Source organism: Cebidichthys violaceus, unplaced genomic scaffold, assembly GCF_023349555.1.
Source record: "Cebidichthys violaceus isolate CVI_PGR_0920_01 unplaced genomic scaffold, fCebVio1.0.p SCAF_22, whole genome shotgun sequence".
NCBI lineage: Eukaryota > Metazoa > Chordata > Actinopteri > Perciformes > Stichaeidae > Cebidichthys > Cebidichthys violaceus.
Genome location: NW_027176395.1, coordinates 5,921,599 through 5,948,589, shown reverse-complemented (window position 1 = coordinate 5,948,589; position 26,991 = coordinate 5,921,599). Strand labels below are relative to the sequence as shown.

The window sequence follows — 26,991 nt, the reverse complement described above, 5'->3', positions numbered from 1 at the left end:
AGGAGTTGGCTCTTGTTAGCATACAATACTTTGCTCTAATTATTTTTTCTCTTATGCACTGAATGGCTCACATTTAGTTTTTATTTAAATATGGATTACTTAAACTATAGTATATCTGAAGTAAAAAGTGTTTGTAACTTATTTTTTTACTTTTCCTTAAAGGTATCAACATTTTGACTTTACAACGTGACACCTCTGGCTGCCACATGATTTTGTGGGATGGCGTAAAAATAGCATGCCACTTCCAAAGGACACTTCACGTGCAAGTTATGAAGGGATGTATCGAGTCAAGATCTCCCCCAAAAAAATGATGCCAAAAGAGAGACGTTGGTTTTATCACTTCCAGCGCAAAGAAGCTGATGCATGGATCCCTCGTACATGTACAAAGAATAAGCAGACATGATCCATCTGACACAGTTGTGTGTGCCTCTTATTTATTTGTCTTCATGAGCAATTCACTGGATAAAACAAATACTGTTACAACACAAACAAAAAAAATGAATTCCAAAGCAAATTTGGCCACATGTTATGTACATGTTACAACGTCATAATAAAAAGACAGGAGATCATCTCCTCATGTTGCTGTTTTCTCCATTTTTAATAATTAAAAAAAGCTTTTCACTGTTCACCGGGCATTTACATCGGAATCCAATGCTCAGGTCGAACCACCTTCACTTTTGTTTTGTCTTTTTTTGTTTTATTATTTGCAAATGCAAAAAACTTGTCAACAATAAATAATACTATAAAATGTACACAAAAAGATTGACAGTCCACCACAAGTCAAAACGTTAAACAGATCGGATGTTTGGGAACGAGGAAGTTGGGAGGAGGATTTCCTTCTTAGCAAAAATGTGACGGTCCATACAAGTTACAGAAAAAGCTGATCATCTATACATTGACACTAGCGAGATAACAAAGTCGTTGTTTTCTGGTATATTTCATTTTGTACAAAGAAGGGAGAGTCTTCTTTACAAGCGAGCGTCACTGTCTTAGCTGTAGAGATTATACAAGCAAGAGTTAAGGCAACTTCTCTGTTGTTTCTGAAAAGTATGACATGGAGTCACGTCGTGTTTCGTTTTGTCTGTGGACCACTCGTCTACATTGGGGTTGGAGTTAGTTGTCATTGCATAATTCAGGCTGTTGACCAGGCCTGCAGTCCTTCATCAAAAAGAGGAATGCTGGGAGATTCGTCACGAGTCTGTTTGCCTTCGCACAAGGCTGATTCAGTGTGTTCCAGGATTTCCACGTGAGAGTTAGGCTCTCATGTCTCCGATATCTCGTGGACGGTGTTGCCGTTTTGCAGATTAGGGTCAGACCCTGCATGTTGTTTTGTCTGGTGTGTGTCTAAATGTGTGTGTCACGGTGTCAAGCAGGAGGAAAAAGCAGTAACAGCAGATTTTGGGTGAGTACCTCAGCACATATCAAGCCCGCTTCATAATTCAAGATCATGACTCAGGGAGATTGGCCTTTTGTCAGACTAAATTTGTAAGTTCAGCCTCATGGTGGTAGAAAAAGAGTCAAGAAAAGGGCACCAAAACAATTAAATATAATGCTAATAATGAAGGAATATAATATAAAGGAAGAATCAGCATTTTGGGAAAGTCACAATGAAGCTGCAGTCGGTTAGCTTAGCTTAACTGAGCCTAAAGACTGGAAACAAACAAGATATAGTGTGTTCATTATTTATCTTTAGAAGTGCTGGTAGGCATATTTTCCCCTTTTTTAACCTTTTGATTTTTAACCTTTGGACAGACCCAGGCTAGCTTTTTTCCCCCCGTTTCCAGTTTTCATGCTAAGCTAAGCTAACCGACAGCTGGCAGAGTGGGAACAAACCTTTCACTCTCAGAAAGAAAGCAGTTCAGTGTACTTCACAAAATGCTGAACTATTCCTTCAGTTGAAATCTGGCCATTAACTTCAGATATTTTGTGTAGAAAGTGAATATTTTGTCCTGAGGGTGGCGCTAGAGGACAGCTCATGGATAGTTCAAATGGGAAAAGGGTTCATCCTCTGATTTACGTCATTGTGCTCCATACATTTTAGGGCAATGTGCCCACATAGCCATCATCCATCTCCACTGCTAGCAGGACAAAAATAAAAAGACCAGTCCACATGTCTTATAGCATTATCACCGTTCTTTTCCCTTTACAAGGTCAGTCATCCTGTTTTTTTTTTAAATGCTAGCAGTGCAGTGTATGCTAAGGAGTTAGCTTGGAGCAGCAAACAAAGGGGCATTTTGAAAACTTTGGCCTCCTCACCCAACAAGATATTCTTCCACCTCTTCCACCTTCTTTTTAACTGCATGGTTCAGGCCTGCACACTAACAAATGGCCTGCCTCAGACAAAGGACAGGGCTGTGTCAGTGGCTGCCATTGAGGAGCTCATGGCCTCTGTATGTTTTTGCATCCTGGGGGGGACTTTACATTCTCAAAACAGTGGGTGTTTTATAAGTTTTATAACATATATAATTTACAGAAAGTATAACTCAACAGACAACTGAATAAATAAATAAATATAAAAGCATTAGACATTTTGGCTTCTGGTCAAATGGTCAGGGGTGTGTTGGCGGGGGAGCTCATGACCTCTAAAAATCCTGGCTGTGGCCTTGACTTTGTATGACTCCCATATCACAGACATTAGAGACTGCGGTGTCCAGTTTCTTTGTGACATCAGCCCTGGTTTCTGGACTCTGGATAAGAAAACTGCCGTCTCAAAAAGGGAAATCTTGGGAGTAGGGGTGAATTTTGCTCAGTATTCTGAAGATGCATGTGCTTACGGTTATCTTGCAAAATAATTACAGAAAGAATTATCGCTACTTATGGACAAATGTATTTCAGCAGAAGGTAGACAAGACAGAAGCAGAAGACACTTTTAAAAGGAGCATTTCTTCACTGCCATTGCTTGCGGAGAAATGAAGCTTGAGGGGGGGCAAGGAAGTGCTTAAAGTGACACCAAAGCTGGGCCTTGGCAAGCGGCAAGCTAAGCCTAAATGCCTGACTAACAGGCAACAGATAGAGTTGCACACTGCTTACTTCTGAGTCAACACTCTGTAATCTCAGCTCTCTGCTTGCACCTGCCTCACACAAACGTGTACACATGGTTAAATTTACTATATGCATTGTGTGTGTGTGTGTGTGTGTGTGTGTGTGTGTGTGTGTGCGACATGAGCACTGTTGGTGTGCTTGTGATATGTGAATATGAGTAAGCGTTCGGCCTCATTTGGACACAGAATGAACCAAACAGTGTCACACCGCAACAAAAAATAAATCAACGGCTACGGCGAAAAACAGGGTGGGACTGAAAAATAGACACACGTAATGTAACTCACGATTAAGCATCACTCAAATCCTGCATTATCATTTTTAATCCAGATTTATGTTTCGCCTTACTCGCGGTGTTACGTATCATCAGCCTTTATGGATAGAGTAAACCATAAAGAGAGACAACAGGGTAAGGCTGTTTTTGACATCCGCTTGTGTTCTTCAGTATCTTCCTTTATTTTAAGTGCTTGTTATTTTGGCATCTATAAATTATCTGGTCAAATCTTCAATTTGAAATCCCATTTCCACGGAAAAACTAGGTGACATGTTTTGTTTCAACACACCAGAGGCCTTTGGCATATGACGATACCTTGTCTCGCTGTGGTACAACGTACCCTTCTCCATAGGAGTGTAAACTAAATGCTGGCTTTGTTTGACCATCGCAACTCGCGGGCTTAAAGCCGTGGCGTAACTGGATCAGATCAAACAGGATGGGTTGCCCAAAATGTTTGGCTCTAAATTTGGCTTAAAAACATAATAATTGGCACAAAAAAAATGTAAGCAACTTGGCAGGACTGGTGCACAAGCAAGAGGCAATATTTCAAAAATATTTCTCAAATTGTTTCCAAAAATGAATTTGTCTGTATTGTAGAAACTAAATTTCTTCAACGGTGTTCCTCCAGGTCCCAAAAGAATTATTTATGAAATTCCCTCTGCCCCCTCTAAATTCAGTGCAGTCAGTCTCAAACTAGCCCATTCGAGGAACATCACCGGTAATGTATTATAGAAAAGTTGAAGCACTAGCCTGCGGGTGCAAGGGCCCGCTGCAGTTTCGGTTGAATTTCTACGTTGCCATGCCATCCTGGTTGTTTTGGAGGCGCAGTTAAAGCGTTGAAATGTTCTCAAACGGCTCACCGTTAAAGCACACGGACTACACAGAGGGTGTGAAAATGTCAATAGTAGGAATGATTATCATGACAACTCTGTCTCAACATTTCAATTTAGTGACGTTTACGAGCAAACAAATAGAAGCTACAGGGAAGAAGAAGAAAAAATGGCAGAGATTGTGTGATTCCACCCACACACCATTACTTGCTGGTGCAGGTTAATATTTGATCCCCCAGTTCGGTGGGAATAATTCTCTACACAACTGGTGATTTTATGTCCAAGGACAGTTTTCCAGCCACAAAAATTGCCCTTCAGTCATATTGCATTATCTGTAGTCATGCTTCTCATGCTTCTTTTTAAGCTATCACCCATCCAGAATGCTTTGTGTCAGGTTGGCAAGTACATTTTTTTTTTTGCTGGTTAGATAGAGCAGAATTCTTGTATCTTATTGCCGGCTCTGCTGCTCTACAATCTAAAGTCGTGGAATCGGTCTGTACATTAAACGACAAGTTGTGTGAGAATAAAAAATAACTTACTGGCGCAGAGATTTGTGTGGTGGGGCGCCAGGTTGGACCGAAACAGGAGCATTTCATTGAGGGATGGAAATCTCTCTTTGGGGCTCCTTCTCTAATTGCTCTTGTGTTCGTTCCATAGTGGGAAAGAATATGGAGGGCACTTGCTTTGATAGGGGAGGGTGCGTGAGGTATAAGGGGCAGTGTGGGCTGAGAGTCCCTAAATGAGGAGAGAAGCAGCAGGGCGAGGTCTTCCCATCGCAGGGATATATATATATATATATATATATATATATATATATACCTGTCTGCAGTACAAAGGTCGAGCGATCCTGCTGGCCACGACATCAAGTCCGTAGAGGTTCAGTCCGTCAGAGTGTCTGTCACACGGACAAAAGCCGCTCTGCTGCGATGCACATCACCATGTCCAGTTGGACTCTCATTAGTCGTCAGAAGGCGATTTGTGGTGCTGGTAGACTGGACGATGAGCGAGGACGAGAAGAATGTGTGTGTGCAGGAGGGGGGTGGGGGGGTAGACAAGTGAGTGTCGTTGATGGCACTGTGGTCCTCAGAGCGTCCATCTGTGAAACAGAGTGGGAGGAGAATTAGACTGAGTCACCCCCACCACCCCCCCTGCTTTTTTTTGTAAAGTCAATGCATGAAACCAAAGCAGGCAGCTCCAACTTTCATTCCAAGGTAAGTGGGAGAACGGAGGGTGTTCATTTCAGAGCAACGGGGCTCACACAAGAACAGCTTTGGTGTTCAAAACACTGAGGATCAAACTGAAGGAAGTGCACATTTACAGCAGTGCCTCCTAATTTGGGGTTTATTCTCTTTGGTACACGCATTTGGTATCAGCTCGAGGACACTTTTGGGCAAATAAAGAATGAAATATTCAGCGTCTGTTTCTCTGGTGGCATTAATTTTACATACTGTTTTAGATCATTCATAATGAATGCCTTGCGATATTGCACACAAGTGGGAAAAGGCAAGATAGAGCATGCAGATTTTTTTATTCTTCCAAAAGTAAAAAATTTGGTATCTTTAGGTATCTGAAGGTTACACTATATTTCCCCCCTCAGCTGCTTATTAGCGTTTAGCAGCACTAACAGTGAACAGGCCTTGATTTCCATCTTTTGTCGTTATTAATTACTCTCATTCAGAGCACTCGCCTCATGTTACTGCAACTTGAATTGGTCTTCAATTGCTCTTGAATACTATTTCATTAAATTAGCAACTCGAGGAGTGCATCATTACATTCGGTATTAATGTGATGAATAAATCCTTTGACATGATAGACATTTCTATTCTGAAGCTTGTCAAACTCAAGCAACAGGTAATTTTCCTGTAAAATGAGAGAAATACATGTGACAAATTGGAAAATTGTTGGCTAAACACATGCTCCAGCAAATGCATACAAAAACAAGTGGGCTTCCCTCCTGGTCCACTATCCCTTTTAGAGGCTTTTCAGACTCAGTGGCCCTCCATGCATTTAAATACACTGTCTGTCACAGTGGGGTTAGGACACTTTATATATGCACTCTGACATTCTTTTTGGATAAAAATGAACCTGCTTGTTTGAGGGCACACGGCATCGTTAGCTACGCTGGACTGGACAAAACATAAAATAACCCTCTTGCCAGAATTTCCCCAATTTTAAGATGATATGAGTAAATATGAATAATAACTTAACTTGGTAAAGAACATTTTAGAATTAAAGGAGGTAATTTCAAATCATTCTGAAATATATGCTGGGAAGTGAGAAACATCAAAAGAGAAACATCAAAAGCGACAAGATATCAATGAATAAATCTGTGTAAATTCATACTTAAATACGGAGTCTGCACAACTACATGAGCATGTTCGTAGGAGCACACTGGGGTAAACCCACCTCATTTATTTTGATTGCGGATTCGCAGACACCTCCTCTTCAGCGGTGGCTCCAGCTCAGCAGTCCCGTCTGCTGACAAAGGGGCACTGATGGAGCAGGACAGGATGGCCGTCTTGTCAGCGCCGGGCTTTGGCACAGGCTGGATGACCACACAGCCTCCGGTGGACAGCAGCGGCAGGGCATATGCATGCTCACCCTCCTCCATGTTGGAGTCAGGATCTGGCTTACCCTCCACTGTGTCCGCCATGTTGTCTTGCACCGAGCCTCGCTTCCCCGGCTCCCAATCTCCAACTGAGCAATTGTTCTCTTTCAGTGCCTCGTGCTCCAGCTCACCATTGGCTGGCTGCTCCTCGGCCTCTCCTTCTCCTGCAACATTGTCTCCTCTTTGGTCAGAGTAAGACTCAAAGGCAGGAGCGAGAAGAGAATGCCACCCCGTACCATTGACTATGACATTACACGGGGCAGCAGGGCTAGCTTGGAGGTGGGGCAGGGTTTGGGGCTGGGTCCGTGCTGTGCTGGGCAAGGGTGATGGGGTACGGTTAGAGATACAGGGAGTTAACTGGCTCACTGGAGGATCATCATGGAAAGAAGGGCTGCTGTCGCTGGAGGGAGGGCCTGATGATTCCAGTTTGTTTGGGTGTGTGGCCCCTTCCAGCTCTGTGGTACTGAGGAGGCCCTGAGAGAGGGCCCTTTCCGCCCCATCACGACTGCTCTTCCCTTCCCAACTCAGCCCAGCAGCTGGTGGAGATCTCGATTCCGCCTCTGCCTCTACTTTGACCTGAACCCCAGGTAGCATCCTCTGAATTACCTGCTGTTGGCATGGCCTCTGGCCCACAGTTAGATCAATAACCCCCTCCGTCGGTGAGGGGCCACTGGTTGGACACGTGTTACCCGAATTGTCCTCTGCTTTGACAGTCAAGTCCACCAGCGCCATTTTGCTTCTCTCTGAGCGTACAGGAGAAAGACACTCTGCAACAGCAGGCTCTACTTTCTGCTCCCCTCTGTCATCTCCAGAGGACCATGGAGAGTGGGGCCAAAAAGCTGAAGCCTCGGAGGACTCTGGAGCACTGCGGAAGTTGCCCCTGCTGTCCGGCTGGTCCCTGGAAGTTTTGGGGTTGAAGGGAATTGGGATTGGAATTGGGATTGGGACTGGGAGTGGCACAATGACAGGGTAAGGGACCAAGAGAGTTGGTGGAGGTACCAATGGCGCCAAGGACGGCATGCCAAAGTTCATCATTGGGGGCAGAGGAATGCGTCCATTGGGCATCATGTTGACTGGGGGGAAAGGCGGCATGCCTGGCATTGAGAGACCAGGGTGAGGGGGCATCATGCCAGGGTTGGGATTGGACGAGGGGTGGACATGGGGAGACAGCAGGGGCCTGTGCATGGGGCTTGATGCTGAGCCCATGGACCTAGGGGGAGGTGGTGGACCAATACCAGGGATCATAGGGTTTGACAGGGGGCTATGGGGACCCCCTGGGTGGACAGAGGGCCGAAGGAATGGTGGACGCATCTGCTGCATCATTTGATGCTCCATGAACAGCGGCAGGGGCATGGGTCCCCGGGGCGTCATCACCATGGGAGGGCTACCGGGAGGAACCCCGACAGGTGGGTGCAAAGTGGGAACAGGCGGGGGGTGAAGTGTGGGGCTCTCGTGGGGTCTGGGTGTGGGGATCTTGGCTGAGGAGGATAAAGACGGGGAGCAGTGGGCAGCAGTGTCTGAGGGTGAGGCGGCAGAGGATGTGGAAGGGGCCAATGCAGAGGTGGTGGAAGGCCCCCCCGGTGAGGAAGCCTGATGCCGCAGGTCCGTTAATGGAGTCCCCCAGGATTCAGGAGTGAGCAGCTGCACCCCTCCACCACACTCCATCTTACCCTCCCCACCCACCCCATGACCTGGGTTACACAATGCTCCTGGCAATGCAGCCTGGGTCTCCTTGTAGAAAATGTCCATCTTATATTGGTTCAGGCATTTGGCACTGCAGAACTGCAGCCTCCGCTCACCAGCACCAAAGTCCAGGTACTCCTTAGTGTGGCGAATATGTTTACACCAGTCACACACCTGTGGCAAAAAACACACACAGTACACACACCGCATCAGCACCTCTTACTCTGCATACAAAAGACTTCTAATTTGTTTGTGATGAAATGCAACATAATCTCCCCTGAAGTGACCTGGTAAGCAGAAGCTCAGCCTCCAAACCAACTGGACAAAAAAGATCATTTTTACTGAGGCTGTCTCTGAATACTTTTACAAATCTGTCAAGAGCAAACACGTAACTATGCAGTTTGTTGAAATGCACATGCCTGTATATATTTGACTTATGTAATGTAGGTGTGTGCATGGTTGTGTATGTGCCTGAATCGATGTGTTTTTACTGAGAGGTAAATGTGCACATGATGACATTCTGCTCTGCTGCTAAGTGGTATTGAAGTGACTTTGTCTTTAACTTTCTGTCCTAACAAGGAATGCCCATTTACACCTTCTGTCGGCAATAAAAAACACTCTCAGTCTCATTTAACCACAGATCTCTCGAAGCCTGACGCCCCAAGCACAATAAGACAAAAAAAGATGATTTCCCTCAAATGGCATTCCACACTTGGTACTAAAGTGTGTGCCAACTGGTAGGGAGCCATTAAAGTTAAGTCACTTTAAATGCTAGGGGGATTGACTGATTGATCGATACTGAATAAAGAAAAGAGGCACTCAAGTAGCTTGATGCAAACCTTTCTTATTTTGTCATTTAAGCCCTGAAGTTCACTAAAAAAGCCCAAGTGTGGCTAAAAACTGACAAGGTATGTATCATGTTGTTGTTTGTTATTGTCTTAGTCCTGTGGATAAATGGCTGAACATACATGATGGGACTATATTAGTGACCACTGCAGTGACAATTATTACTGAAAATGTTTCACTGATTTAAAACCTTAATGATACGCGATGTTTTGTACAAGAGCCTCCTTCAGAATAAAAAAAAGATCTGTGTCAGCTCTTCTGTGACAGTGCACACGTGTTATATTCTCGACACAACATGACAAATGTTTCCATTTACACATGTTGTAATGTAAAGTAACACAAATGCATATTGTCTTAAAGAGGATACTCTGCAAATATGCTGTATTGTGTTGAAAACAGCATTGTTTTCAAACATAGAACTGCAATTTCAGACCAAATGTTCTACAATGTTACAAATCTGTTATATTCAGAAGCCTCAAAATACCACAATGCAATGCAGACATCTTTTTTACAAAATACTCGTGCCTAGTTTTCCGCATACATGTAAATAGACACTTTGGTGTCTCTCTTTTTAAACTAATCCAAATCAATTATTATTCATCATACGTTACTGTAACTTTTAGAGTTACAGTATCAATTTCAGATCAACTCTTTAGAGTCATTCGGGCTTGTAAAATGTAGTCAACGCCAATAATTAAATTTTGCCAGTTCAGTTTTCAAACCACGTTTCTCGTCACATATTGCGCTTAAAGGCAGGACCACTTCTGTATGCAGCTAGCAAAACCCAAAGGAGCTCAATTGAAAAGTTGTCTTTCTTGCTCACTGCAGTGGCAAAGATCCCGAAACACCCCGCTGCACTATTTCATCACTGTTCTACACCTTTGCAGCACAAAAAATGCACATTTTCCTTTGGGAAGAAAATGAATGTGACCCTGGTAGAGCAGATAGCAGTGGGCGACCCCCGAACACGACGTTACTCGTCAGGCCACACACAGCTCACTCTGTCAGCTCCGGGAGGAGTGGCAGGTCCTCGCTGGAGATAATTAAGGCATTAATCAGTTGTCAGACCCCTCAACGACATCCATCCATCACACAGACCCTTAAGCCCCCCTGCTGAATGTTAATAAGTTGAGGGATGCAACCGGAAGGCGGACAAACTCCTTTTTTGCAACGCTGCATAGCAACCTTGGTTTATTTGGCAGGATCCCGTCTGGCAGCAGCTGAAAGACAGTGGACTCACATGGGCCGCTCGGGCAGATGCACTGTAGCACCGGCCAGGATTTCAAAAGAATACATAGCATGCTGTCCTGCAGCTGCTACACGTGTAAAACATCAGGTTCTTTGCATCCATTGTGTGTTTTACATCTGATTCTCTGAATAAAGCAGAAGCAAAGGGACAGAAGTTTCAAAAGATGTACTGAAGTTCTGCATTTGTAATACTTAATACATGATGCAGTGCCGCTGAGGAGGGACGACGTGCACAAACGCAATTTAGGAGGAATTTCTTGCACCAACACTTGAATGGAGGTCGGGACGAGGAGCTGGAGAACACGAGGAACCGCAGCAGCAGAAACAGATCAGAGACTGGACTGCATAGCGACCGCTGTGCTTAAACAGCTCGCTGGCGGCGCTCAGATGTCGGTGACTCGAATTCGACATGTTTCAACTGCCCATTTAGTCCTGGCTAATTCAATGAGCCGTGACTGAGTAAAAGTCAAAAAGGTGCTCTCGCAAGTTGAGTTTGATAATGGTAGGCCCAGGATATTTTAAATAATGAATGTGCTGAAATTTTTCTCCTCGACTCAGAAAGACAGATGGAGAGCACTTAACGACTTTCTGCACTTTGAGTGAAATTTCACTGCGCATTACGCTAATGGTGTTGTGCTTTCTCTCTCTCGCTCGCTCTCTCTCTCTCCCCACCACCACACAGATGTTTGCAGCTGAATATAATTATGCTCATTTATTTCCGTCGTGGCCAACGAACCGGTGGCGGCGATGCAGTTTAACCGTTTGCATTACAACAATTAGCGCGCTTCCATATATATACTGCAACCACCTCAGCAGTCGGTGCTTTCGTCTGCCCTCTCACCCTCTGGCCCGGCGACAAGGCCGGGGGCGCTCGAAAATCACAAAATCAGGCAACGGCTTGTGTCCAATCAGCTTAGATGAGCATGTCAGGTGAGTTATCAGGGGTTAAGGGGATTGGATGAAGAGCGTTGAAAAGCGCCGCGGTCACAGAGTTGACGGAGCAGGTTGTGACCAACAGGTTATCAAAGGAGGATGAGAGAGAGTTTCAGGCGGCGGAGAAGAGGAAGAGGTTGCAGATGTTGAAGAGATCACAGAGGATGTGAAGGATTCCGATAATGAAGAGGAAGAAGAAGAGGCGGTTGCGGAGGGTTAAGAGGCTGAGCAGAGATTGTGAGTTTCACAAGAGGCTGTAGTGCCTGAAGTGGTTTTATATGTAGAACGAAGAGGTTTAAGCAGCAGGAGCTTAAGGTCGATATGTGATTCTTTTGACACTTCTCAGATTGCTGCTATAGTCGCAAAGTGCAAAACACAAGGATTAAACCCAGGAAAAAATGAACCAGGTGCTTGAAGCGAGCCAGTCGCTTGGTTTTTACTTGAACTGTCTCACGCACATCAATGACGGCAAACAGAAACACTGTGCTTGTTGCATTGCGAATCCGGTCCAAAAAATAGAATATGGAGCGAGACACTGCAATCTTAAAGCACCTGGTCCGAAAAGAAAACAGAACAAAGCTCCCACTTACGTTTACACAAGAAAATTAAACTTTGGCAACGCTTAACAGACCATCTGCAACATGTGGACTTGTTGCTATGATTAGCCAAAAAGTATAATTTCACAGTGGCCTCATTTTCCGGAATATCTATCCTGATGGTTCTAATTACCTGGCTTTTAAAAAAAAGGGGAAACATATCAGGTTTGTGTGCTTTCCCAGTCTTTTAAATTGGTTTCACAGTGTACCTGATGCCTTCATTAAAAACCTGAATGGCGCGTGACAAGTTTAAACTGTAGATAAAAGCCGAAGAAGAGCAGAGCTACACTCGCTGTGAGGCTTCTCTTATCATAGCCAGCCATCGGCCATCGGTCATTAGAGACATGACACACAAAGGCCACTCTTACTTGGCCAGGTGAACCTCTAATCACACACACTCGCGCGCACAGCGAGCAGAATAACTCCGGCCAGCTGTAAGAATGATGAGACCTGGTGGATCGTGTTTGAACATCACCGCAGCAGACTGGACCACTCAGAGACTAAAGATCTCTGTTGGCATGTGGCTGCCTGGTGCTGTGTTTGCTTTGTGGGACATCTTCACTTAAAGCAAAACTTTGACATTTTGGGAAATATGAGTATTCCCTTTCTTGACGAGAGTTCCACAGGAAGGTCAATATGATGCTGACTATCTTATTTTAGCATGAAGACTGGAAACGGGGAAAAAGCTAGTCCTTCTAAATGTCACAAAATCTGCTTACCAGCATCTAAAGCTCACCAATAAACACCTTATATCTCACTTGTTTAATCCGTGCAAAAAAAAAATAATAAAAGTGACACACTGTGGTTTTAATAGGGATTATGTGCTTTTGGCTTTTGTATGGATTAAACAAACAAGGTTATGGTAGGTGGATTTTGTTATGTTCAGACGGAGTTAGGATTTACTGTAGTTTATTACATTTATTTGTCATGGGGACCATGTCCAAAAAACATTAACCTAATATAAGGACAAGATATGTATTGTACCACATTTAGCTACTAGATCATTGCAATCTCTGTGCTAAGCTAAGCTAACCATCATATTTAGCTTTAGCTTAGTTTAGATGTGCAAGAGATATTGATCTTCATATCTAACTCTCAGCAGAAAGGGCAAAGAAAAACAATTCCTAAAATTAACTAACTATAGATTTAAAGGAGAATTTGGGTAATTTACCACTTGGGTCTCTTTTTGTATGTTACTTCTGGCCATCATTTCTATCGGTTGTGATAACATTGTACCCACCAAAGTCATTTATGAGATCAGGAAACAGCAACAATGCTAGAAGTCCGATGGGGCAAGATGCAAACGGTCAGACAATAAACTGTCAGTGTAACGAGATTATCTAAGCCACATTATCTAGAAGTTAAACTGAATGTGAACGAATATGCAATTTGGGGTATGATTTGACAGTTTGAAATTGTTTTAATCCGAAAACAATATTTGGCTAATCCGTCGGTGTGTTTCAAACCTCAACGGTTGACTGCTTGTGTTTCTTGCACCATCTGACTTCTTGTTAGTGATGCTGCCACAATCCAAGATCCCAGCCATCAACTTGATGAGTGCGATGTTATTATTAGACATATAGAATACCATAGAAATGGAAAACTATAAAAAATAGAATTATAAAATTGTAATAAACTTCCAATAGCATATGTTATGTGGCATGTAAGTGGTACATATTCCATCGTCTTTTGTTGTGATGAAGACCACCGAATGTTTTCTTTCACTAAATTATGAATGATCTATGTAAAACTTAATACTTAATACTCAATAAATATTAAACATAAATAAGTAAATCCTTAGTTTCCTTGTCTGATAACTCCTACAAAACCCCAACACAAGTCACTGAATATGAATGATACAATGAAAATGAGCAAAGCAAATAAAAACACAAGTTATGAAAAGCTCAAACTGAAACGTGGGCAAACTTTATGTAAAACATAGTGTGCTGTGTCTTATTTCTTGGGCTGACCTGAGTCTGATGGTTGATGTCTGCTATTTACAGTAATGCCCAAAATATGAACCGGTCTACTGAAATGTCAGGAGGAAATGAGTTGAAAATTATACACTTTGAACAAAGAAACAACATCAAAACATTTTTGTGCAGTAGCCATCAAGCTTAAACTCTATCTGGTGTTAGAGGGTTATGGTCCTTACAAGCACATCGCTGTTTGTCTTGAAGACAAGCCTGGGCGTGTCCTGAGTAAAGCTGTGCTGGGGTAATTTCCCACCGAGGCCACCGTCGTCTCTCGCCTGGGGGGGGAGAAATAATGGCTTCTTTTTACGAATGGACAAAATAAACAGGTGAACAGAGGCAACAAGGAAACTCAGAAATGGAAAACAACACTGAGAAAGATGAACAGAAATGGTGACTGTAAAATGGGTGAACAATAATTGGTTTGTGTTCAAACCAATCAACAGGATTGTCAAACAAAACTGTGTGTGTGTGTGTGTGTGTGTGTGTGTGTGTGTGTGTGTGTGTGTGTGTGCATGCATGTGCATGGTTGAGGAGTCTGCAAGGCATTTAGTTTAGACATTCAAAGTGCTGCCTGCTAACACAGCAGTGTGTGTTCATTCAAACACTCATTTATTTCATACAAAAAAGGAAAATTAAACACATTTAAAATATATATAAATAAGTAATCACGCTACACTAACTATGAATAATTTGAAATATTTGGGACGTTCTGAAATTAGCATAAGGTCTCTTTTAATCCAGATATTTGCAGTAGCACTACCATGGTGCAGTGTGTAATGTCCAATACGGTGAGCTGCTCCTCCGTCATGGTTGTTTACAAGTCTTGTATTTCCTTGATAGCATACCTAAAAGCCCTGTACATCCACACAGGTAGATAAGACCTCTGCTCAGGTTGAAGCTAGCTCCACTTTGTCTAAGAAACTTAATTATTTCATCAAACTCTACTTGTCATTGTAGTAAAAAATTACTACTTGTTGGAAGGAAATTTTTTTTTTTGCATTGTACGTTTCTGCAAACCACTGATACGTTGAATGTTGACGTTGAAAACATTGTGTGTGACAGTCCATCCCCCCACCCCCCTTCTCTCTCAAACCTACTCAGCATCAGTCCTCATTTCTGTAATTATTTCAGTCCTCAGTTCAAAAGCCAAAGTTTTTTGAAAAAAAGATAGATGATCGATAGATGATTGCCAGAATTCACAACATGATTTTATCAAACGAAATAATTTGCTTCAATGCATATTTGTTGGCGTTCTGGTGTGTGAAGCCAATGCAAAGTGTCTTAAAACTTGCATTCTCTCTAATGGCCAGCAGGGGGCGACTCCTCTGTTTGCAAAAATAAGTCTGGTTATATAGAAGTCTATGAGAAAATGACTCTACTTCTCTCTTGAGGTATTACCTCAGTAAACATTGTAAACATGAGTTTATGGTCTCAATCTCTAGTTTCAAGTCTTCTTCAATACAGCATGATGTTCATTTAGTAAATGATGGTTCATTTAGAGTCAAATAGACCATAAAGCAGAGTATGCTTTAGGGCGGGCTTTCTGTGATCTGCCGCTACCAGAGACGTGTTTGGCGTCACTTCATCCCTCCTCCGCATTCCAAATATGGTAACTTCCGTGCAAAAAACAGCAACATGGCAACGGCTGTAATACAAGATTGTGACTGCAAACTCGAGGCTTAACTGCAGTTCACAAACCAATGAGTGACATCACAATGACTACGTCCACTTCTTATATACAGTCTATGGCGTTTAGCCTTTGGAAAACAACATTTTCACTGCGGTCAAAAAACAGTTTACTCTCCTTCAGGCACCTAGATTAGCGGGGGTGGTTAGCAGCAATCTAACAGCACCATAAATTGCATTTATACAACCACAATAACAAGCGTCAGAGATTTTTTTTGTGGAATTCTTTGTCATTATTGGACCGACGTAGTGGCAGACTGGGAAACTGGGAGAGAGAGCGGGATACAACATGCAACAAAGGTCCCACGGTTGTTTTCATGCTGTGGAGCGGGATGAGCCTCCTGAATTTACACCCAAATGCTGTCAAAACTTTCAACTACAATTCAATTGCCAACGCAGCCTCCATAATTCAAGACAAGGAAAGAGGCAGAAAAAAAGGCGCAGAGAAAACAATAAAACATAATAAAAAACAAAATATGACTCTGAATCAGCTTGATGTCGATTTGCACAGGACTAATATCATCACATGACCTCTGTGTTTGTCAAATATGGAAGGTTATTTGCGGTCAAATCTTTACTTGACAAATTACGGACATGGCAGATTCACACAGGATTGAGATCATGACGAGCACAATTATTTTATTAATCGCTTTCCTTCATGGAGTTATTAATGGAGCGTTCGATTAAATTGACAACCCGATACTTTTTGTCCGAATTTTTAACATTATAACAAGAGGTTACAATCCCATTTTACTCACTTATCAAATGGTTAAAGTCATAGGCAAGTTGCTGTGTATTAAGCTGATATAACATCACGCTGTTGGTTTAAGCTGTCTCGTTTAATTATCAGATAATAACTGACTCAGTTCAATGTGCAGAAGCTTGCAGATGAATCTAACATTGCTGTAAAACACAAAATGCCATGGTTGACTGCTAAAATTGGCAGTTTTGGCGAGAACAGGATGAATCCCTGCACTTAGTGACCCTTGCCAAAAAAATTGCAGAAATTTACAGGAACTTCATGTATTCTTGTAGAAATAACAATTGCATTAGGTTAACAAAGATAATATGTTTAATTCACCAAAACAGTTGCTGTTGTGGGTTTAATTTCCAATGCTGTTATACTACAATTCAAAACTCCTTTAAACATTTATACCATCTGTAAATGAGCAACCCTCTCCAACACTCTCTGAGTCATTCATTATGAGCAGTGTGAAATCTAAGGCACTCAAAGCTGTTATGCCAAGTTTTTGGGAAATTTTGTTACACAGAAGTTATCAGAGAAGCTTTGTCTGGCACATTTCCAAAATGGTTTTTATTGTGTTTCATTAAATGAGATGCACTTTTAAATCAAATAGTGTGATAACGGAGGCACCATTATCAGAAATGGAGATTTTAACCTCTGTGCTCCCCCGTGCTGTTTGCAGCCCCTAAAGTGACATTTCACAGCGAGGCCGATGTCATTGGCAGGCGAGCCACTGGCCCGAGCGGCCCTCTTTCATATCATGTTCCCTTTAAATTGCCCGCTGCAACCTTTGATTTGTCACAGATAATTTGGCCCCCAGGCTCTGCCCATCTCTCGACGACACCATAGGGCAATTCTGTTGTATATTCTACATTTTTCTCTTCTCCAAAGACTGATTAAGTTTTGCCTCTGCTTCCATCTGCTTCCCTCACCTCCAGGTACGGGTTTTCCCATTCCAAGCATGACATAAATCAAATACTGCGGTCCTCTGCGCCGTCTTTTTCAGGCTACTGGAGAGGATACAGTGTAGGGATCTGAGAAAAAATGTTGTAACGGGATATTTTTTTAACTTTGTCAAAAAAACAAACACGATTATGAGGTCAAGACTATTTAGAAGATGCACTAAATGAACAGTGGGTGTAGTAGGCTTCTCCATTTCAGTTCTTTCCCCCCGTCACATACAAATACTCAAAGACGGAGCCGCGCACGTGAACACACGCAGGCATTTGAGGACACACACACACACACACACACACACACACACACACACACACAAAGATGCAACCATTGTGCTATTATTCTGTCTCCAGTTTGTGCTCTGACCCCCTGGCCCCACGCCAGCTCATTTGCATATTGCACTAATGAGGTGTTGGCACTGTGAACGAGGCGTGAGGCACACGCAGGGAGCCACAGACAGATGAAGGAGATGGGATGAAGACAGATAGACAGACAGACAGACAGACAGACAGACAGTTGTTTTATTCTTTATAAATGTGTTCCTTTTTTTCCTCATTGCCCATCCATCACGCCAGCATACTGCAGCTGCCTCCCCAGCCAAAGTTCCCTATGCGAAAGACGGTGCAGGACATCAGCTCCCCCTCTGGCGACTCCGACCGTCCTGAGGGGGGACGTCACACCAGCTGCCGCCGCGCTTGCCTCCATCTGGGCACGGATACATGTCCAGGTGTGTGTGTGTGTGTGTGTGTGTGCGCCCCGTCACCTGCCAAGAGCGCCGCTGTTTCCCAAAGAAAGACGCTCGCAGGCAGGCTTTCCAAAATCCAAAGACAAACACAGCCGAGCGCAGCCGAGCTCATCCCAAATCCCTGAAAGCAAGGTGCAGTCCTGGCACTGCAGCACGCGTGTGACGGGACGAGAAAAAGAAAAGCCATCCCATCACCAGTTCGGTTCAGTTTGCAGCGCGCCAGGGAGATTGTTCAGGCACATTCTTAGGCCGTGATCTTTGCACTTTTATTTGTGTTGATCAAAATCAGGGTTTTTCAAAGGGTTGTCTGGTACGGGTAGTGATACTTTAATGCCCTATTATAAGTACAAGTATAATTTCTCAAAGAACTGAAAAGTCAGATCAAGGTAAACATACCTTTAAAAAGATAATGTAGCTAGTTTTGGAGCTTTTTTGATCTTTCTTTACAGCAACAAATAGGTTGATGTAGAAATATTTCAGCACATTGCTGTGAGTATTATCTCTAGGCTAATTTCGCTGTACTAAATGCCTTTATCAAAAGGTGCAGCAAAAGCTATTCTAAATACATCTGGAATATTATCTTCTTGGCATATTGATTGTGAATTTTAAATTGTCCAAATTGTTGAACTTCATAAGCTTGCAAAGAGCATTTCCTTGCTCAAGGTCATCATCACGACGCACCTGAAATGTGCCTGCAAATTCCCCCAAAAAATGAGGAACTTGCAGAAAATAATTACCACAAGTTCATGTGCGTGGCTCCACTTTTTACAATCTCAACGTCTAGTTAGCCGGGGTTACTTTTTTAAAAATCTTTATTTAAGCTGAATGGCTGGCAGCTATGAGATAATCACCTTCCTCTCTGTGCCCTGAAGGTGTGTCAGGCAGGCCTCAAGGCTTCCAAGCCTGAGCTGCAATATGCAGACACATTTCATCACACGCAAACAATACATTCATACATATACAAGACACACACACACACACACACACACACACACACACACACACACACACACACACACACACACATGCCCAGACTCCCCTCTTTCCCTCTTATTCATTTTGCGTGTGTGCCCTCCTCGGCAGCCGATTGGAGATGCAAAGTAAATTGCGTGAGGAGGATGTGTGTGTGTGTGTGTGTGTGTGTGTGTGTGTGTGTGTGTGTGTGTGTGTGTTTGTGTGTGTGAATGCGTTTGAGGTGATGTGACATTTCTGGGCTGACATGAAGCGGCACTCTGCCCCCTCACGCCTGGGGGGAGCTCCCGGGGAAAGACACTGATGGAGGTCTGAGGGTCCCCGGGGAGGAATTTCATGGTGTGAACAAAAAGCCCTGCGCTGCGGCAGAAACGACCTGTAAAACACAAGCTGGAGTCTCCTCCACTACCTTCTTTAGTGCTCGTTTGAATATTGGTGAAACGGAGGACATGGTTCATATGTTTATTTGCATGAAGGATAAAGATATATAAAGATAGTCATACGCTTTAAATAAAAACGACAATGTGATCCTTCCGTATTTTGGGTTGTTTCTAATTTTGCACGACGAAATGTGATAAAAATGCGATGACACACAATAAGCCACTGTTCAGAATGTTTAACGAGTCCCCCCTCTAGCTGCTTTTCAACAACATATTGGTCTACAGTCAACCAGTAAGCATTATTTTCTCGAGGGAATTCAACCCTCGCCCCCCCCCAAAAAAAACAACTTCTGAACACAAACCAAACTGCAGAGAAAAGCAGATCCTTAGAGCTATTGCAACAGCAACGGGCAACATTTCATCACAAATCAATGTCACGGCAACAGACTCCTGCATGCAGCAATTTTGTAAAAATCCAACCCTAAATGATGCTTGATGGGAAAGCATCCCCTCTAACCGACACCTTTTCGCCGCCGTGCTTTACACTCGCAGAGGGTAATTCATCACCGCTAATTGCCGTAACTTAATCTTGGCGCTGCGTCCAATGAGTGAGCGTGTTTATCGGTGTGAGCGTGTTTGGGTGTGAGATGGCGGGAGAAGCAGTGACAGTTGAGCAGCTTCTACCTGCGGCTGAAAAGCAAAGCTCCACCCTACGTTTAACTTAATGCCTTTAATCCCAGAAAACCGTCCAACGTCGTAGCTGCTGTCTGCTGTTGACTCCCTTCGGTTTGTTTCTCACCGCCACTCAAACTGGCTTTCGTGGTTTCGCACCGCGCAAAAACAAGCAGAACGCACGCGCATCCCTATGTTGCAGCGAAACAAGAAGAGGAGCCACAGTTAAAAAAGTAAGTGAAAGTGAGCAGGCAGGGAGCGAGGTGACAGACAGAATAATTGAGTGGTGCGAGCGGCGAGAAAGCAGCGGCCTCCATACAAACTAATCCAGAGGCTTAAGGCATACAGTAAACAGGCGCATAAGTGATTAGCCGCAGTTAAACCATCAATCATCTTTCGCCACACACAAACGCACGCTACATAATATATATATAAATATAGTGAGCGAGAGTATGGATGTGAGAAAGTAGCAACCATAGTCACCCTAGGAGGGGATTGGGTTTCATGGACGAGGCAGCTGAAGATATTTCATGCAACATAATGCCAGAGCCGTTTGCCCGCCCCCTACAGCCCCCTACAGCCCCCTACAGCCCCTCCACCCCCACTCTACCCCTCCACCACCTCCTCCCCCACGTCCCCTTATCCAACGCACACGCAGACATGAGATACTTCTTTTTCAGCCATGACGATATTTTGCAGTTGGGGGGGGGGGAAGAAAAAGAAAGCCTTCAGGCCGTGTTGTTGTGGCCAACCTTGTGGGTGCATGAGAAAAGAAACACGTGGGTATCGCTTACACAAATGGCCCTGCACGCAATGTGCGAGAGCCAGACAAAATATAGAATCTGAGCCGCTGTGGCAGAACAGGCCCTTCCTGTGTTTGCGATGTCTGAACTGTGTGCATTTTCTGCCGACGGACAAAAGAAACATGGCTGACTGGCTCAGAACAGGAATGTTTTGTATGTGAATGATATTCGTTTTATAAAGCGGTGTGTGATGTCCTCTAAATTGGTGCAAAAGCATTGATTGCTTGACTGTATTTGTACATTTCTGTTCTGCTGAGCAATGAAGGTGAATTAACTTGGCCATCTCAACAGAACTGAATAAAACCTACGTTGCATTCGAAATTCCATACTAACATACTATTAAGTACACTAAAACAGTATGAGAGATTTTTTTAGTACGTCCGACACCTCATGAAACCAACTAGCATTACTGTTGTGAAGCTGAAAGCTAGCTAGCAGAACTTAGTAGTAGTAGTAAGAGTTCAAGTTCAAAGATATGTAAGAAGTTATGACATTAACATGACATTTTTAGGGTTTTGCTTGGTGTAGCTTTGCTTTTTTTAACACTCAATGGCTGAAGGAGGAGAAGAAATGGATTTGGGAGTTTACTGGCAGCGCCTTTCTGGAGAAGGACATTTTCAGAAAAGCTGGACATCGTAAGAAAGGGTCAGACAACCCCACAGCTAGCAGCCCTGACCCAGCCAGGAAAAGGATTTGTATGAACGGTATTCCTGGTTAACGGCGTCGGAGAAGCGTTGCACATTTTATGGCTATGAATGTGTTTTATTTGCTGCTGAGCGTCTTGGTGTTTGGAGCTACGCTGGATTTGCTAACCGAGGCAGCAACAAGACACCATAGCACGACAGGACACTTACAAGCTACGGTGCTTTTGAAAACTTTTTCAAACCGAGTGGATCTACAACTCAATGAACACGTTTGCAGGAGGACCTCTTACTGGAACTGAACCGCACCGATGAACCCTAACCCTAAACTCTTTGTAATCAAAGAAAGGAGGATGGACTTTGTCTTGAAGTGAACAGCAGCTTTGGTAAGTGAACTGCTTTTGTGTTTTTACATCTTTTAATTTGTCTATGGTGTCGTTTTTATGATATGGTTAATATTGTTCCCTCTGATGTGAATAATATTTGAATGGCTCGTGCTCTCCAGTGTGTGGATGAATTTGTGTTTTAGTGCCACAGTGCATATATAAATATATATATATATATATATATATATTTATATATATATATATATATATATATATATATTATGTTAGCATATTAGAACACCCTAGTATCAAGTTAGCAAGTCTTAGATAATGTGTTTTAAGTAGGTAGTTGTCTTCGAATTAACATTAAGATTGGTTTGTTTTTATATTGAAGGGAGAATGCCTCCCTACAGTTTTTCTGCAGCGCTGAAGACAAGGGTTAACTGCATCATCTAATTTGGGGGATCATGGAATCTTGCTGGGCCTTTGCTTTTTCTGTAGTTTAATGTGTCACAAAACAGGACAGACTAACCCCCGCCACAAAAACAGATGAAGGTGTAACAAGAAACAGGAAATAAAATAACACTGCGAGAAGAAAGAGTGCTCATGTCAAAGTGGTAGGTAAATACTGCACATTTGCCCCAAATCAACAGTTTTATAATGGTACACCTCAAAATTGTAGCCCAGTGCCGCCACTTCAAAGGAAAATTCTTTATTTCATTTTTTTTCTCATAATCATGACTTAGTATTTAAGAGATAATATGTCAAAATTAAGAGAAAAAAAACATAATTACAAGTGGGTGTTGGGTTTCCTTTTTTGGCAGAAATGGGCTTCCATACAAATAAGTCCTTAATTAGAGGGTACTTACTGATCTGATTTGTTTACAGTTATAATTCCAATGTATCACATTCAATTATGATGTATCGACAGGAATTTTGGCAGGAATTATTTTAACTGCATGTGAAACTTAATAAAATGAACAGAGTGTTTTTTTGCACCGTGGCTAACATTCATGGAGCACATAATCAAATATAATTGCATCAAGGACAGTTACTGAAATGAACAAAGTGTGATTAAAGTACCCGGACTGATTGCTAAGTTGAACAATACTACTATTTAAGTGTATGAATGTGTGTTATGAAGGTATTTTTCAGTTTTATAGTAAATGTTATGTTGGAACTTCAGCAAACGCATTGGTTGACTGGCATGCTGTGTGTCGTGCCCACAAGGAAAGCGATTTTCTCTACGACTAATATGATCCAGCCTGTCACTTTATACGTAAACTTTACATGAGTTTAACTGTAGACTCATGGATTCATTCTGCATTCCTTCATCAGCTTCACATTCAACGTCACGTTAACAGCCTCCCGGGTTGATCTGTGATTGACATGAAGCCGCCTTGTCAACTTTGTTGCACGTCAAATGGCATACTGTTATCTACCTTTTTTTCTGACCTCCTCTGAAGCTCAGAGAACAAAATGAAAGCAGTTCAAACGCTGCATCTTAATCGGATACGAAGCTCTGCAACTGTCACAAACTGTTCTCCCACGAGGTTTCAACACATCAGACTCTCCTTGTCATCGCCAGGACAAGACAGATCATTTGTCATCATTTCAACATTTAGTACAATGAAATAAAAAATAAAAAAACTACAAACTTTTTCTACAAACGTAAATGAGCTAAAATGTCAAGGTAGAAAATGAAAAACACATAGTATGAGCAACAGTACAGTAGACGCAAGGCTCAGCTTGATTCTCATGCTTTGGGAAAAAAAGTGTCAGAAAAGAAAAGAAACTGGATATCACTAACTGAAATGAACAGACAATACTCTAAGTGCACCCCTACTTGTTCCTGCTCCAGTGCAGTGCTTGAAAAGTGATTATGTTTAGATGAATAACTGACTTTAGGACAGACAAGCAGGAGAGTAAAACACGTTATACTCACAGCGTAATTCCTTATATATCCCAGCTTTGGTACAAGAGAGAAAGGAGATTGTTTAACTACAGTCATCGGGGGGGGGGGGGGGATGAGAACACAATGAAAACTTTGATATTTGCTGTCTTGCGTTTTATACACCACGATGACCAAGACATTTTGGAGTTGACTGCCTTGAATGTGTTTTTGTAGTAAAGTCCATGATTTACTCTCTGTGTATTCTGGATGGATTAGTTATGCATTTTGTACGACTGAAAATGTAATGTTTTAGTTAAAATTACCTTTTGATGTCAGATTGAGCGCAATAATTGCAGAACAGATAAAGTCACTACTCACAGTATTAAGTTCTGTCAACATGGAAACTTAATTTAGCTCCGTCGGAAGCAGAATGTGATGTGTGTCTATAAAGAGCTTACCAGATGATGTAACATTTTCTGGCAGCCATATTAGAGGTTTTCTGCTGTTGCTCTAATGACAGACTTGAACTCCTAAACTTTATCCCAAAAGAACTTAATTTGTACTCTTTTTATGATCAAAAGAATGAACAATGAAGGTAAAATGACAATATTTTTTATGTGTAAATGTTAGCATCTTAGCTAGTACGCTAGCAGAATCACGTTAGCTAACCATCCGATTGCATAGCTTGTTTTCCCCTTAGTAAATATACAGTAAGTGCTCGCTAAAGTTTGCATCATCTGTAGCTGTCAGTTGTGTGTTAACATTATGATAGGTTTCTTCTGCTAAATATTTTCAGATGAGATGACCTCTCAAGCTACAGTTGAGTCTGCTTAACAGTGCTAAAGATAGGAGTTTACTGCGTAAGCTAAATTTGAAAATAAATTATTAGGATGGGCCTTTGTTTTTTTCAGCCTGGTGCCGTGGGCATTTTGTTAACATGAGTGTAATGTCTCAAAAAGCCAGTGGGACAATTGTTTCCCCTCCACAAAGAGATTACAGAGAATGAAGACGGTATGACTAGAAACGGGAAATAGTTCTGACACTAAAATGGCAAAGTGAGAAGAAAGAATTTTCGTCAGGGTGGCACAATGCTATTTATAAACCATGCGTTAAGTTGTCATGTTCAGTATAACCATGAGTTAGCTTAGCCAAACTGCTTAATTTCACAGCCAAGTACTTTTAGCTACCTAACTTAACACTAATTTGCCGGAAGTTAAAGAAATAGTGCGCCGTTATGGGAAATACGCTTATTTATCAACAAAAAGTTACATCAAGTGACACCCTGCAAAACTACAAATTGTCAGTTTTTCATTACTGTCTGTGTTGTGGCAAACAAGACACATTGTGTTGATTATGAGCTTTAGCTCTACTACCAGTCCTTATGCTAAGCTAAGCTAATGTAAAGTGAGTAAGAGTATTTCCCAAACTCTCAAACTATTCCTTTAAATGTTAGAACCTTTGCAGTTGATGAACACTATGACAATAGCATCATGTCCAATTCATGCTATTCTCAACATTAACCACATGGTAACAATACATGTCCACACAAGTATATATTGCAATATATACAATGATATCATGCTTGTCAGTCTTATATTCTCCCCCTGGGACTCAGTGATGAAGATCACATGTACTTGCCAGGAGATGTGTGACATACTGTAACTGTAAAGCCTCTAAAAAGATATTATATTAAAGTGTCCAGTTGATGAGAAGGAAGGAATTTTACCTTGTTTCTCTTGAAATAGGCCCTGCGGCAGGCGGCGAAGCACTTCTCGCTGCAGAAGCTCTTCTGCTCACTGCCCATGCTCAGAGAATAGCGTTTGACGCCGACCTTCTGGCACCAGGCGCACATGATCTGCATGTTGGATGCATCTTCATCTGGAAAAGAAACAGCCAGCGGTGAAAGTGAGTTAGGATGGAGCTCAGTGTTTCCCGCTTCTTTTTGTAAAGATCATTTCCCAGGACTTTTCCAGGACATTCGCAGAGACGGTCTGGCTGTTTTATGTCTAAGTATCAAAACACAAGCAACAACTAAATGTATTAAACACAAGGACCAAAAGGCATTAACTCCAACTGACTCAGCTCAGCAGCAGAGACGGGTAAATCTGCTCAAGATCCAAGCCACAAAACCACTGTAGGATTTGTAATGAAGGCCTGCCATGGGTAAATGTAGCAGAACCGGATGAGCCAGGGAGATGGGAAGATGCCTATTTGTGGCTGTGCTCTGTGGGTGTATTAGAGAACCTGAAGTCCACACAAGGATGTACTTTGATGGTGCTGGAGATGACGGGTGTTCACAAAGGAGGCTGAGGCGGTGGGTGTGGTCGCCCTGCTAATGTGCATCCTGTGTGAGTGTATTTACCACACCGGGGTCACAGAGAATGTTTCAATAATTCTCATAGTTTGTGTTTTTACATAAATGTCAGATGGGTGAGGTTTGTTTTGCAAAATACATACAGTATGAGTAAAAATAACTTGTATTCAATATTTGTAAGACAATTTGGACCACTTTTCTCTGACTGACAAGTTACACAACTCTGATCTGAACTGACCTCATCAGAAGGAAACCCCATCAATCCATCTACCACAGTTACATTTATTAAACTGATGATTCATGATCAGAGGGCAAAAAAGAAAAGAAAAACATAAGAAAAAAGAACCAGAAAGACCAAATACCGTGACAAAATAATATTCACATCATAAAAAAGATGTAAAAAAAAAGGTTTACATGGAATAACTTTTTTTTTTAAATCCCAATATAAAAGTATGTTTCAAATAATATATGTAAGAAATAATGTGAAATAAAAGAATTAAATAAAAAAATACAAGTGGAATCAAAATGACAAATAATAATATTGCCAATAGCGGTTCTAACAGTAGATTGGGGTTGTTTGTTTGTATGTGCCTTCGATTTAGACGTGGCTGCGGTGGCTTCTGTGTGGTCAGTGTGGGCCACAAATTATTTTAACACACCCTCTGTGACAGTGAAATGCCTCTTCTGTGGTAAACTGTGACTGCTGGTGATGAGCTGCGGGCTTTTAGTGCTGTCGCTGTTGCAATGAGAGAGATCCTCCGAGATTCCCTCCAGTATCTCCCAATTATCACATTATGACTGCGCGGGTGTGAGGCCGACGGAA

The 26,991-nt window shown here is 42.4% G+C and overlaps 1 protein-coding gene across 2 annotated transcripts in view; it reads right to left on the bottom strand.

Moving 5' to 3' along the window:
* Positions 1 to 400: 400 nt before the first annotated feature.
* Positions 401 to 26,991, bottom strand: part of sobpa (sine oculis binding protein homolog (Drosophila) a) — a 41,072-nt gene continuing 14,481 nt past the window's right edge. The window contains exons 4-8 of one of the 2 annotated variants that reach the window (XM_068717988.1): positions 25,581 to 25,732; positions 23,906 to 23,929; positions 14,213 to 14,308; positions 6,550 to 8,608; positions 401 to 5,239 (exon numbers count right to left, since the gene is read on the bottom strand). In XM_068717988.1, the coding sequence (XP_068574089.1) occupies positions 6,551 to 8,608; positions 14,213 to 14,308; positions 23,906 to 23,929; positions 25,581 to 25,732 (2,330 nt within the window). In that variant the 3' untranslated portion in view covers positions 401 to 5,239; position 6,550. The remainder of the gene's footprint in view (positions 5,240 to 6,549; positions 8,609 to 14,212; positions 14,309 to 23,905; positions 23,930 to 25,580; positions 25,733 to 26,991) is intronic. The other variant, XM_068717989.1, reaches the window with a different exon arrangement.